At 34.4% G+C, this 14,034-nt stretch overlaps 1 protein-coding gene across 5 annotated transcripts in view; it reads left to right on the forward strand.

Annotated features, from left to right (window-relative positions):
• The window catches only part of LOC115219158 (calcitonin gene-related peptide type 1 receptor), a 320,899-nt gene that overhangs the window by 282,466 nt on the left and 24,399 nt on the right, over positions 1-14,034 (forward strand). For 4 of the 5 annotated variants that reach the window (XM_036499309.1, XM_036499331.1, XM_036499267.1 and 1 more), the window contains 2 exons: positions 2,419-2,545; positions 10,937-11,090. In XM_036499309.1, coding sequence (XP_036355202.1) covers positions 2,419-2,545; positions 10,937-11,090 — 281 coding nt within the window. The remainder of the gene's footprint in view (positions 1-2,418; positions 2,546-10,936; positions 11,091-14,034) is intronic. The other variant, XM_036499348.1, reaches the window with a different exon arrangement.

The raw sequence follows: 14,034 nt of genomic DNA on the forward strand, positions 1-14,034 counted from the left end.
GTTTGTCTTACTGCCTGCATGAGTGCGTGCTTGCTTGGATGATAGATGTATGCATGTTTGTTAAGCGGTAGTGGTGTTTATGTGTCACAGAAAATATCAGGCTGGTGTGTGTTTCTCTGTATGCGTTTAATGTGTGCGCTTGTGTTATTAGTAGATTGTGTGTACGTATGCGATGTCGATTGTACCCGCGTGGTCGCTTTTGTGTGTGTTCTCGTGTTTTTCACGAGCGTCTACTATTTATTTTGTGTGCCTGTACTTGTAACAGTAGTACAGTTTTAGAAAATAGCAGGAGTTTATGTGAATTTTTAAGTGACAATAGCTGTGCATGTGTGTGTGTGTGTGGTGTGTGTGTGCGTTTCGTCTGTCTTTACGTTCTGAGTTCAAATGCTGCTGAGGTCGACTTTATCTTTCATCCTTTCGGAGTTGATAAAATAAGTACCAGTTGAGTACTGGGGCTGATGTAATCGACTTATGCCCTCTCCCAAAAATTGCTTCCCTTGTGCCAAAATTTGAAATCAATATTAGCTGTGTGTATGTTGGAATGTGACAGCTAAGTGTGGTTGTGTGCGTTTTCTTCAGTCGAATATACCCTTCCAAAGTAAGTTAAAAATTTGAACCATGTTGGCAGAAATTTCCAAGAAGGAATACGGTTACTTGTTTTCTTCGCAAACGGTAGGTCGTTGAACCCGCGTGTAAGCCAACGCTGAAACAGGAGAGGTACAAGGCAGTATATAGTCCGCTGAGCCCGGTAATTTGTCCAAAACAGCCGATCCACAATATAAGTAAGATACGATATTCTTGTATCAATAGGTAAGATGGTCTTACATACGAAAAGAGTGACTGCTAGGACTGGTCACCTAGATTGGGATAGTTTAAGGTATATGTCAATACCGAGGCAGTCTATGACGGCGTTACGTATGATTTATTTTTCGCTATTCAGAATCGCTAACAGATTTATGTTACTTATTTATCTTTACCTTGAATGGTATAGCTCTGAATCTTTTTATTGATCTTAAGTGACCTCCGGTCTGGGAATCCATATCCTCCTCGCACAAAGTCGGAGTGGATGTGTATCCCTCTCTAGGTTTGTATCTGTTTAAAGTACCAATGGAACGACTCACTTCCCACAATACCAATTTAAATATATTTTTAATCAACTGTTATTTATCCTGGTAGAAACTCTGTTTATCCACTATTTACAAATATTGAAAGTTTCGTAAATCTTAATTACCATAATTCAAGTCAAGTTTCCAATGTTGTTAATTCCAGAAGAATAATTGCTATGAAACATTTTATAGTATTTAAAGATAGGTGAAAGTGCACCGCTGTATGTTTTTATTTTATCTAATGATATTATCAGATTTATTAGATTGTTTACAGACGTAACCTCGATTCTCATTACTTCCGTTTGTATCTGACACTAAGTTTAGCTCAGATGTTTTTATAACAAATAAATAAAAGTTTTAGATGTATATGGTTTTAGACAAATCTAACTTACAAACAGAACAATATTAAAATTCTTGGTAGTACATGATTAACTTTAGAGTGATAGTAAATGACTTTACTCGATGACAATATTTATAAAACCGCTAAAGTACAGATTGTAATCAAAGCAGTAATTTTCATATTGAGAAAACTTTCTCTTCTGTAAATTTGAAGAAATAACAAACCGTTATATGACTATGTAATAAACAGTTATATAATTATAAATGGAGTCACCAAAAGCTTAAGTCTATCTATAGCAATCGAACATCAGTATCTATGTTTCTCCTATGTTACTTTATTGCCTTTAGTTTTTTTTCTCTCATTTTGAAAATAATTTTCTTCTTTTTTTTCCTATTTTGTAAAATATAAGGATCGCCCTTAGACAATCATTTCATATGCCAGATGTTTATAGAATTATGTGGGTATTTCGAGTCTTGTCAGAGATCTCGTGATGGATATTCAAAAGTCTAAATTTCCTGGTTTCGTGTAAAATAATACTCATAAAATAACAACAACATCACTTAGAACATCTACAAAATTAAAATCATCAAACGATATTTGTAGTTGTATTGCATGATAAATATCATAATTTCAGACTATGAGTACCCTTCACCGAGGAAAGAGAATGGTCAAGCTTGTTATGATTAATATACTTACTTAGCACCCATGATATATTGTCAAAGATATACCTTGTCTTAAACATCGATCCTCAAATTGTACAATTTAATTTTCGCTAACACTATCAGAAGTGTATAATGTCATTAACGGATGTCACATTTGTTTTATTCCAAACAAAACTAAGCCATATTTCTCAACTGAAATCAAAGTTTATTATAATACTTGTTTAATATCTACTTAATGCTGAAATGTTTTACCATAATTTTATTATCCTAAAGCTACTTGATTCCTTTTTTTTTTTTGACATTTTTACAGGCAGCTTGACTGTGCACGAGTATCAATCCATAAAAACTTCTTCATGGCTTCAATTTTAAATGGACTTGTTTGGATAGTAGAATATAAAGTTATTGTTAATGAAGGACACATACTTCACGAAAACTTTGTAAGTTTTAATTTTGATTTTTGTCGAGTTTTTCCTTACTTTACTAACGTCCACTAATCTGTGAACAATGTTTGGTACAACTAACATTAGTCACCGACATATAAAGCTGCGAGCTGGCAGAATCGTTACCGTGCCGGACAAAATGCTTAGTGGCATTTCGTCCGTCTTTACGTTCTGAGTTCAAATGCTGCCAGATCGACTTTGTCTTTCATTCATTCGGAATCAATAAAATAAGTACCTTTTGAGCATTGGGGTCGATCTAATCGACTTAGCCCCACCCCCGAAATTTCTGACCTTGTGTCAAAACTTGAAACAATTATTCACAATTATTGATAGTGTCAGTGCTGGGTTCTAATTCTGAGAATAACCTAAAAACTACTGCATTTAATTTTCTTGACACCTTAAGATCTACTGCCCCATTAGAAGCAGATACAAACATTATAAAAAGTTAAATATTGATTCACTTCCAAAGAAAACAAGACTTAATTTTGAAAAGGAAAGAAACTATTGATTCAAAACAATTTTCTGTTTAAATGGCACTTCTGCATGTTACAAAGTGTAATTGTCGTATATTGATATGACCAAAATATTGCTCCAATTGACCACTCGCTCCTGAAAGACAATCACCGATAGTCAAATCACTAAGAATGTGTTTCTCACCATGAGAAGGTCGGTAATAGGAGATAGAATTTGAAGTCAAACCGCATAGAGCCAGAAAAGATATGTAAAGCAACTCTTTCAACACGAACAATTCTTACAATGCACAGCTTTCGGCAATTATTTAATTCATTGACTACGAAATGATGAAAAACAAAGTTGATTTCGACTGCATTTGTATTCAGAGGATAGGAGAGAGCAGGAACAAATTTTGCAAAGCATTCTATCCGATGCTCTGAAGACTTCGCCAATTCACCGTCGTTGAATTGAGACGTAACTGTATCGACGTTAGATGAATAAAAAGCAAAGCAAATTCCAAATGGAATTTGAATCAGAAAGACAAAGATGTGGTCTAACTGCGATATAGCGTCTAATTCGATTTTCTTGTTTTTCTTTGACAAATTGTAACGTTTATTTAAATAGTGAAGCCATGCTGAATTCTATCACTGTGGTTTCTCGCACATGAAAATTAATGGGTTCACTGCAAACTATTGTCTAAATAAATCCCAAACCAAAGTAAATAACACCAAGTACTCTTTATTTCTGTAACATTTCAATGATAGATTAGAGTTGTTTGAACGGTGAATAAAATGCCTTGAAGTATTTGTTACCTTCTGAGATCAATTTTGCCTTATATCCTACGGGATCAATAAAATAAAGTATGAGAAAAATATTGGGCTTGATATAATCGACTAACGCCATTCGAAATCGGTACCTTTGTACCTAAATTAGAAATTATTATTTCAGCAATATTCACTATACTAGAAATAGTATAGTGAATATTTTCTTAGTGACAATGTATGCCATCAGACCAGAAGTTAATCAGAATCGATTAAACTATTAGTGCACTTCAGCAACAACGACTTACTGTCACAGAGGTATAAGCGTATATTTTATCTCATAGAATATATACAGCTAAGATCTGACTGCATGACATCTGCTAAATCTAGCTTTATGTTTTCCCAAAATAATGAGTTTTTTTATATGATATTAAATAATATCTCAGTGTGACATGTTTGCTAACACAAGTTTTGCAATGAAATATCAAAACAGAATTTATTTCCGTTTCATTTCTCCCAAGACTTACAGCTTATGCAAGAATATTTCTATTACTTCTTATATCCTATCAATTTTGCAATTGTTCGCTTTCATAGATCGATCACTCACTTTTTTTTTCATTCTAAGTCAGTTTCTCTATACGCTTTGGAGATTAAGCTAACGATGAAGCATTTTTAAATACTATTGAACCATGAAAATTATATACTTGGAGTACAAACAATCCTTACGAAAATATCGATATCAACATTTTCTTTTAATGAATAAACATGCTATACGTTCATGGATTTTAAATAATGGTGTTGATATCGACATTTTCTTAAAGACTTCATTTTAAGTATATATGTTTTGCTCGTCAAGGATATTGGAGATTCAATGATGTATAGAAAATTTGGAGGGGAGGAGTTTATTCGGTTATATCGACCACAGAACTTGGCAGTTACTTTATTTTATCAACCCAGAAAACATGAAACCCGAAATAATTGCTTATGTTTTTCCTTGTAATATTACTCATTTAAAAAAAAAGACTCCGCCGGTTACGACGACGAGGGTCCCAGCTGATACGATCAACGGAACAGCTTGCTCGTGAAATTAACGTGCAAATGGCTGAGCATTCCACAGACACGTGTACCCTTAACGTAGTTCTCGGGGATAATCAGCGTGACACAGAGAGTGACAAGGCTGACCCTTTGAAATACAAGTACAACTCATTTTTGCCAGCTGAGTGGACTGGAGCAACGTGAAATAAAGTGTCTTGCTCAAGGACACAACGCGTCGCCGGGAATCGAACTCACAACCTTACGATCATGAGCCGAATGCCCTAACCACTAAGCCACGCGCCCTCACTAATATTACTCATACATGTAAGGCGGCGAGCTGACAGAACCGTTAGCACATTGGGTAAAATACTTAGCGACATTTCATCTGTCTTTACGCTTTGAGTTCAAATTCCAACGAGATCGACTCTGCCTTTCATCCTTTCGGGGTCGATAAAATAAGTACCAGTTGCGCACTGGGGTTGATGTAATCGACTTAATCCCTTCTCTGAAATTGCTGGCCCTGTGCCAAATTTTGAAAACCATTTTACTCATATAGAACCACAAGTATTTTTGTAAATATTAACTATTCAGCCAGTTCTTACATCAGGTGGTACATGCATTTTTTTCTTCTAGAACTTAGAAATATATTTAGGTAATGCATTAGTAGTTTAAATTTAAAGTTATCAACAAATGTTGCGGCTTCATGACAAATATTTTCTTCTTCATTCGGTGACACAAATAAATTAATCTATTTGCATGTAATCTTCAATCTTAAAAGCTTAAAAGTATAATTGTCTACGACTTTATGAAATTCTATGCAGAGAACCAATACTTTCTAATTAGTCTAAGCTCCTGAGGTGAGTTATGTAATGAACAGTGTTTTTATAAAGTATCCTTACTAAAAAAAAAATTATTTTATAAATCTAACAAATTTATTATGACTTAGGGCCGCCGGTGAGAGTGAATGCAGCTAGCAACTAGATAACTGACTTGCAATTCCATACACTGAAGTTCTATGTTTTAAGGTTTGCAAAATTTGTAAGGCTATGATCAGTTAGAAAGATCTTGAATTATCACGAGATATTTAATGTTGAAGCTATAGTTGCTTATTCATTTCTTTCTGGCGAATGCGACTAATTAATAAAATAGAGTAGCAGACGGTTATCCAAGGAGTCGACTGTTTATATTTTGTTACAGATATGGGAAAGAAATATAACTCACAAATAACCCAGTTTACTCTAAATGGTACAACAAAAAAACAACTCAGGACTCACCGTCAAAATGAGTTCAAATTTAGTATTTCAGCAATCGCAGGATTACTCTAAGGGTTACATTTGGAAGTATTAGGATACACTGACATATTTGGAAGTACGTATCAGTGCTTATAATTTGTAACACATTCTCTGTATATCCCGTTATATCTGGAAACAATGGGCCACCGACTATTTGTCACATCTCATAAAAAATTATTATCTGATACTAGTAATAATACCACCTGTTTCACTATCGGTCGGTCCGTCGACGATTGAACCGGTAATATTTTAGGATTACACCCCAGCGTACAGATGAACTCTTTTTAATAAGACAAAAAACAATTGTGTTCAAGGGCGAATTAACTGAACAAGAAGTCGCAGGTCACCAATCAAACCTATAAATGGAGCGGAGTTAATTGAAGGCATACGACTAGCATTACTGACTCTCTTGACAACCTCTCCAATCTATTTTCTCTCTCAGAGAAAACTCTAGGAGACTACGGCAAGAGAATCTACGTGATAAGCTGAGGATCATCCAAGATGGATGAAATAGCTCCTGATTAAGGTCATTATCTCATTCTTCGCATTGTCGGAAATGACAGGTGCACGCCATTACTTATGGAATACGTTACATAATCGAATAAACTAGATGATGAAAACATTCGATAGTAACGACCCTACCAATCGTTTTATAGAATACATGATTTATTGATTTATTATAGAAATTTATTATAGAAATTTCAGAATCACTCGATATAGAAATGCAACAATTGATCTAGTGATATGTTACCAGTACAACAAGTACAACATATGTTAATGATCATAAGAGAATAATTTCTAATCATATATCTTTGTTATTAACGAATTGATTGGATTTTCGCGTCTATAAGATATATCTCTGATTCAGAAAGTAGATTAACATTTAAAATATTTTATATAAAATATTTAATATAAAAGATAGAGGTAGTCTATTTTGCAAAATACATATAAAATATTAATGCCATTTTATCAATAATTTTATTACTTCTTTTAAATGTAATTCGATCTTCACAATATGCATCGGTATATTGGTATTAATGTGAATCAGTGTATGTGTAAATGTGTGTGAATGCGTGCGTATGAATGTATAGAGTGAGTGTTTGTGTTTTGTACGAGTATGAATATTTATAATTTATTTGATATGCCGTTCTGGTATACTATTGAAAGTATTGGTTGATCTGATTTTGATAAAATCAAACAAACCAAAACAAAAATCCATATCACACGTTAAGTTGCTCTTCAGAATGGTAAAAAGATTAAAAGATTATGCTGCACCTCGGTATATATCTACAATATATTTTCTGCTTTAAAATTTAATGTTTAAACCTTTTGAACTAGAACACAGTTAATAAGAAATATAAGAATATTCTGTTCGTGAAGCCATATAATCTAACATCTTCATTTCAAAAGATTACAGTATAGGCGTAGGAGTGGTTGTGTGGTAAGTAGCGTGCTTACCAACCACATGGTTCCGGATTCAGTCCCACTGCGTGGCACCTTGGGCAAGTGTCTTCTACTATAGCCTCGGGCCGACCAAAGCCTTGTGAATGGATTTGGTAGACGGAAACTGAAAGAAACCCGTCATATTTACGTATATATATGAGTGTGTGTGTGTGTGTGTGTGTGTGTGGTGTGTGTGTGTGTGTGTGTGTGTGTGTGTGTGTGTTTCTGTCTGTATTTGTCCCCCTCGCTTAACAACCGAAGCTGGTGTGTTTACGTCCCCGTAACTTAGCGGTTCGGCAAAAGAGACCGATAGAATAAGTACTAGGCTTACAAAGAATAAGTCCTGGGGTCGATTTGCTCGACTAAAGGCGGTGCTCCAGCATGGCCACAGTCAAATGACTGAAACAAGTAAAAGAGTAAAGAGTAAAGAGTATTTTTTGAATTGGAAAGAGGTACTTTTTCGAGTAGAACATTCAGGTAATATGATGTAGAATCTTTTATTGTTGCATCATTAAGTATCTAAGACTATATTATTATTTAATGTACCATTCCTATTTTCATTTGTTCTGTAAAGAATAGTCTCCTGTTTCTAGTGGGTCGATATACTGGGTAGAGGCTTCCACATTGACTTGCATTTTATTGATATGTAATCTACCAATCATAAAGACGCTTAAGGAAGTAACATCAACCTCGATAGATTTAAGATTCGGAACAGTACACAGAGGAATACAATACAGGAAAAAATATTGATTTTATGCTGGTTTGTGTTTTTTTTTCAGCAAAACATGCATATTTCATATGCATGTGTGTTCAAATGCAGCTTTAGTCTACATCTACTTGTGAGCAATATATATTGCCGTGATCTATCTATGTAACTGTGCATAAAGAAATTTCCTCTAGTACCCTCTCTGTATTCTTTGACTGAGGTACTTGATTGTTCTTGGTTTAGCGAATGTAGTTATAGAATAGTTACATAAATATACAAGAGAAAATGAAATGTTACATAATAAAAATTTCTACTCTTTTACTTGTTTCAGTCATTTGACTGCGGCCATGTTGGAGCACCGCCTTTAGTCGAGCAAATCGACCCCAGGACTTATTCTTTGGAAGCCTAGTACTTATTCTATCGGTCTCTTTTGCCGAACCGCTAAGTTACGGGAACGTAGACACACCACCATCGGTTGTCAAGCGATATTGGGGGACAAAAATGAGGGAAATCTCTACATTTTATCAAAATTAAGTTGTCATATATTCAGTTTGCAATTCGAAGTATTCGATACAGGGATATGTTTAAGATGAAATATTTGTATTGCTTCCTAACATATATAAGACTTAAAAGGTTTTTGACAAGCACAATGTTCAATTAAGCAACAGTTGCATTACGAAAATGAAAATCTTAATATCGCATGTACCTCCCTATAAGACTGGAACCATTTTGCTCATCCAAAAATAGAAATTCTTGCCCTTAAAAAAAAACTTTTGCGATGCAAAAGTCATGGTTTATAAGGCGGGAGTTAGACAAGCTCCGGCGTGACAAATATAAGATATATATATATTTATGTGTGTGTGTGTGTGTGTGTGTGTGTGTGTGTGTATGTATATATTCCACCTTGTTTCACATTTATGTGCTTGGAGTGGATGTGTGGTAAGTAGCTTGCTTACCATCCACAAGGCTCCAGGTTCAGTCCCACTGCGTGGCACCTTGTGAGTGGATTTGGTAGACGGAAACTAAAAGAAGCTCGTCATATATATATGTGTGTATGTGTGTGTATGTGTATGTGCGTGTGTGTGTGTGTCTGTGTTTGTATCCCCACCATCGCTTGACAACTGATGTTGGTGTGTTTACGTCCCCGTAAACTAGCGGTTCGGCAAAAGAGACCGATAGAATAAGTACTAGGCTTACAAAGATTAAGTCCTGGGGTTGATTCTTCGATTAAAACCTTTTGAGGCAGTGCTCCAGCATGACAAATGACTGAAGTAAACAAATAAAGGAATAAAAGAATACGTCAATCAGTGAATCACCTTTTAATTTATTTAAATTAATTTCATTGAGTCATGTGAGCTATTTTTCCTTACTCATTTTATTTTTAGTTAAACTATAAAAAATATTTATATCATTATTGAAACCCATTGAATTCTTCTATCTATCCATCTATCTATCATTCTGTCTATCTATCTATCTATAAATTAGATACCAGATAAGTATGCTTTAAAAATCCTAAGATGACAAAACTACAATATGGAGCCGTTTACCCCATTCTATAATTCTTAATATTTGCATTATTTCTTTCGTACATCCATTAGTTTTTAAGAAAGAAAGCTGAATTCAAATACTTCTACAGTCGATTTCACCTGAATGTTACCAATAAAACCAGCCCACAGAAGACCCACTACGTAGTCGGTCGACCAGCTAAGAATAGAAACCTAATTTCTCTTAAGATACGTATAATGGTCTTAAGTATGCAAAAGACACATTTGGTAAGATTGTCCTAAATAGCCCCCCTAGAAACACTGGATGACTCACGATTGGAATGTCTTTGATCATAGGTCTGCTTGCTCAGTATTGACCCGGGATTATACAACAACAACAATGCTACGATTATATTACGGTTTGAATCCATCGATTGTGTTTTAATATTATGTAAAAGATAACGCCAAAGAAAAAATAATCTCTTCTTAAAGTAATGGATTATTAGGAACGGTGGAGTACAAGACCGAATACTTTTCACTAAATAGTTCTTCAAGAGTACGAACTCAGACCTTTGTGTTGTCTTTACCATTCATTGCTCTGGAATTGATAAATAAGTAGAGCCATTCATGAACTGAAATCTTTTGAACCAACTACTTTCCACCTTCATAACTATGTAGATTCCTGGCTAGTCTGGAAGTCATTGTCTTTTATTCGGAAGCATGAACGATTAAATTATCTTTTTACAGCAACGTCTCAGGATTTAGATGTCTAACTTCAGAACTACTAATGGCATGAGGACAATCAGTTTTTTTTTTATGTATATAGTCCACAGTTATTAAAGGAATATTAATCAGAAAAAAAAGCAATACATGCGTATATTTCGTTTATAGAAATAGGAATTTATTTGAATGAAGAAAAAAAGCATTTCCCTGTTACTATAATACAAGCATTACAGTTTTAACCTTACAATAAAAGGTCGTATTAACTGCTATTCATAGCCACGAACATACCAATATGAATCTGTAAACTCTGATTGATTTTCTTTTTCCTGTAGGCCTATCTGCTTATTACTACTGCGAAAGTAAATTGCTTTAGTCAATTATCAGACTCTCTTTATGTTATTCATTGTCTTTGGGTTTTTTTTTCTATTTCATTTTATTTTTCCAGGCCATGTTCTCCGAATATTTCTTTATATTATTTCTACGTATTTCAGGTCTGGTGCCAAGCAGTTCATGTGATCACACAGTACACTACTTGTAGTAATTATTTCTGGATGTTCTGTGAAGGATTCTTTATGCACACACTCATTATGAACGCTTTTTCTACTTCATGTCCGCTACTTTATATTTGTCATATCATCGGATGGGGTAAGTGGCTCCATATTTTATCTTTGTCACCTTATCTAGTATTTGATAGCATACTCATCTGGTATCTAATAGCTAGATAGCTAGATAGATAGATGACAGACAGACAGACAGACAGACAGACAGATAGACAGACAGACAGATAGACAGATAGACAGACAGATAGACAGACAGATAGACAGACAGACAGACAGACAGACAGATAGACAGATAGATAGATAGATAGATAGATAGATAGATAGATAGATAGATAGATAGATAGATAGATAGATAGATAGATAGATAGATGGACGGACGGACGGACAGATAGTCCGGGCGCAGGCGTGGCTGCGCAGTAAGAAGCTTGCTTCCCAACTACATGGTTCCGGGTTCAGTCCTGCGTGGGACCTTTGGCAAGTATCTTCTACTATAGCTTCGGGCTGATCAAAGCCTTATGAGCGAATTTGGCAGACGGACTGAAATAAGCCCGACGTATATATATATATATATATATATATATATATATATATATATATATATATATATGTATGTATGTATGTGTGTATATATATATATATATATATATTATATATATATATATATATGTATGTGTTTATGTATGTATGTGTGTATATATATATATATATAGTAATGTGTGTGTCTTTGTGTCAGTGTTTGTCATCCCACTATCACTTAACAACCGATGTCGGTGCATTTACGTCCCTGTAACTTAGCGGTTCAGCGAAAAGACTGCCAGCATAGTGGCAGTCAAATGACTAAAACAAAAGATTAAAAGTATATATTAATACATGTAGAATTACTGGTCGTGAATAAAAAACATTATTTCTCTCTCAACTTTTCACTTACTTGGCATAAAATCACATATACTCTTTTACTCTTTTACTTGTTTCAGTCATTTGACTGCGGCCATGCTGGAGCACCGCCTTTTTTAATCTAGCAACTCGACCCCGGGACTTATTCTTTTGTAAGCCCAGTACTTATTCTATCGGTCTCTTTTGCCGAACCGCTAAGTAACGGGGACATAAACACACCATCATCGGTTGTTAAGCAATGCTAGGGGGACAAACACGCACACACAAACACACCCACGCATATATATATATATTATATATATATATATATATATATATATATATATATATATACGACGGGCTTCTTTCAGTTTCCGTCTACCAAATCCACTCACAAGGCTTTGGTCGGTCCGAGGCTATAGTAGAAGACACTTGCCCAAGGTGCCACGCAGTGGGACTGAACCCGGAACCATGTGGTTGGTAAACAAGCTACTTACCACACAGCCACTATAATTTTGTTTTGAAGGCAAATATTATACATAAAAATCAAGAAAATCGTATGTGCTGTCTAACGATAAGATGTAAACTGGTAATTTTCTAAACATTTAAAATAATGTCACTTTTATGGAACGAAACAAAATTAAAATGTTATCAGCCCAAAGTTCAATCAATAAAAACACTTCTTAGATTCATTATGAAACTACCAATCAAAATATTTCATCCCACTTAGTATAATTTATCCCTCTAGTCAAACACCTGTTCTAGCGATGAATTGTATGCGATTTGTTCTTTGCATCTCTTGAAAATATTTTACATATTCACATCGTTCTTTTATAAAATTAATGGCATTTCAGAAATCTTTAAAGAAGCAGGCAAAAAATACGATGTATTTTTGAGTATTTTTAACCAAAAATATTTTATAGTTAAATCTATTTTAGCACAACGTTATAGATTTTGCCCCATGAACGTAGTCATACTATTTAGGATAGAAAAAATTCGAAGTTAGGAATCTGAGCGTCAAAAGTTTAACCCGTATCAGTGATTCCGACAAAAACAAATTTGTTTTACAAAAAGGGCTTTTCAGGGATATATATATATATATATATATATAGGGAGAGTTTACGAAAAAAACAAAAGACGAAGACAGGTGGTGTACAAAACAAGCAGATGTATTAGTATAACGCTCAGGATTAGAAAAAGTCTTTTACGTTTCGAGCCTACGCTCTTCTACAGAAAGGGACACAGAAAAAACAAGTAGAGAAAAAATGTGTGTAGTGGCTAACGATCTATCATATATATATATATATATACTTCTATACACGCGCGCGCGCACACATACACACATGTATATATGTAAACCTATGTAGGATACATACAAAACATGGCAAATTTAACTATTTTTCCATCAAATGAGAAAATGATGATCAGCCTTAATCGACATTCGGCCCTTATTGTAGTTTCATCAGTGGTTTCCGCATCACTTGGCAAATCCCAGAGAAACATCTGTTTATATACACAACAATAACGGTAGCTTCAGTGAACTGGATCTACTGATTTGCACACCATGTACACAAATACATACTTATATACACATACACGCATGTATATACATATATGTGCATGCACATACAAATACACACACACACACACACATAAAGTCTTTGCTATAGACTCATATAAATATGTACATTGATCAACAGGCAGTTATTTGTACTATATACGTGTGTTCATTTTTGTATTTTGATATTTACTTATCTCTAAATAAACTTCCACCATTCCTCCCACCCAAATGTAAGGTCACGACGCTTTTATATCTTTATGTTTTAGTTTTATATGTTTGTATTAATTGATGTGTATATCTGTTTTCAATATTTTATTTCTAAACATTTACAGGACTGGCATCTACCTAAAGCCGGCAATCTTAAACACTTTACATTATTTGTTTCCTTTTATTCCTTTCCTTTTCTCTTTCTCTCTTTATCTCTCTCTCCCTCTCACTCTCTCCTTCCCTCTCTCTCATTCCTTTTCTCTCATTCCGTCTCTCTCTCTCTCTCTATCTCTCTCTCTCGATTCCTTTCTCTCTCACTCAGTTTCTTTTCTTTTTTTTAACTACAACCCTGTATTTATCTCTTTCTTTATTTTCTTTTTCTCTTTTC

This window comes from Octopus sinensis, linkage group LG1 (genome assembly GCF_006345805.1).
Source record: "Octopus sinensis linkage group LG1, ASM634580v1, whole genome shotgun sequence".
In the NCBI taxonomy this organism is placed as follows: Eukaryota; Metazoa; Mollusca; class Cephalopoda; order Octopoda; family Octopodidae; genus Octopus; species Octopus sinensis.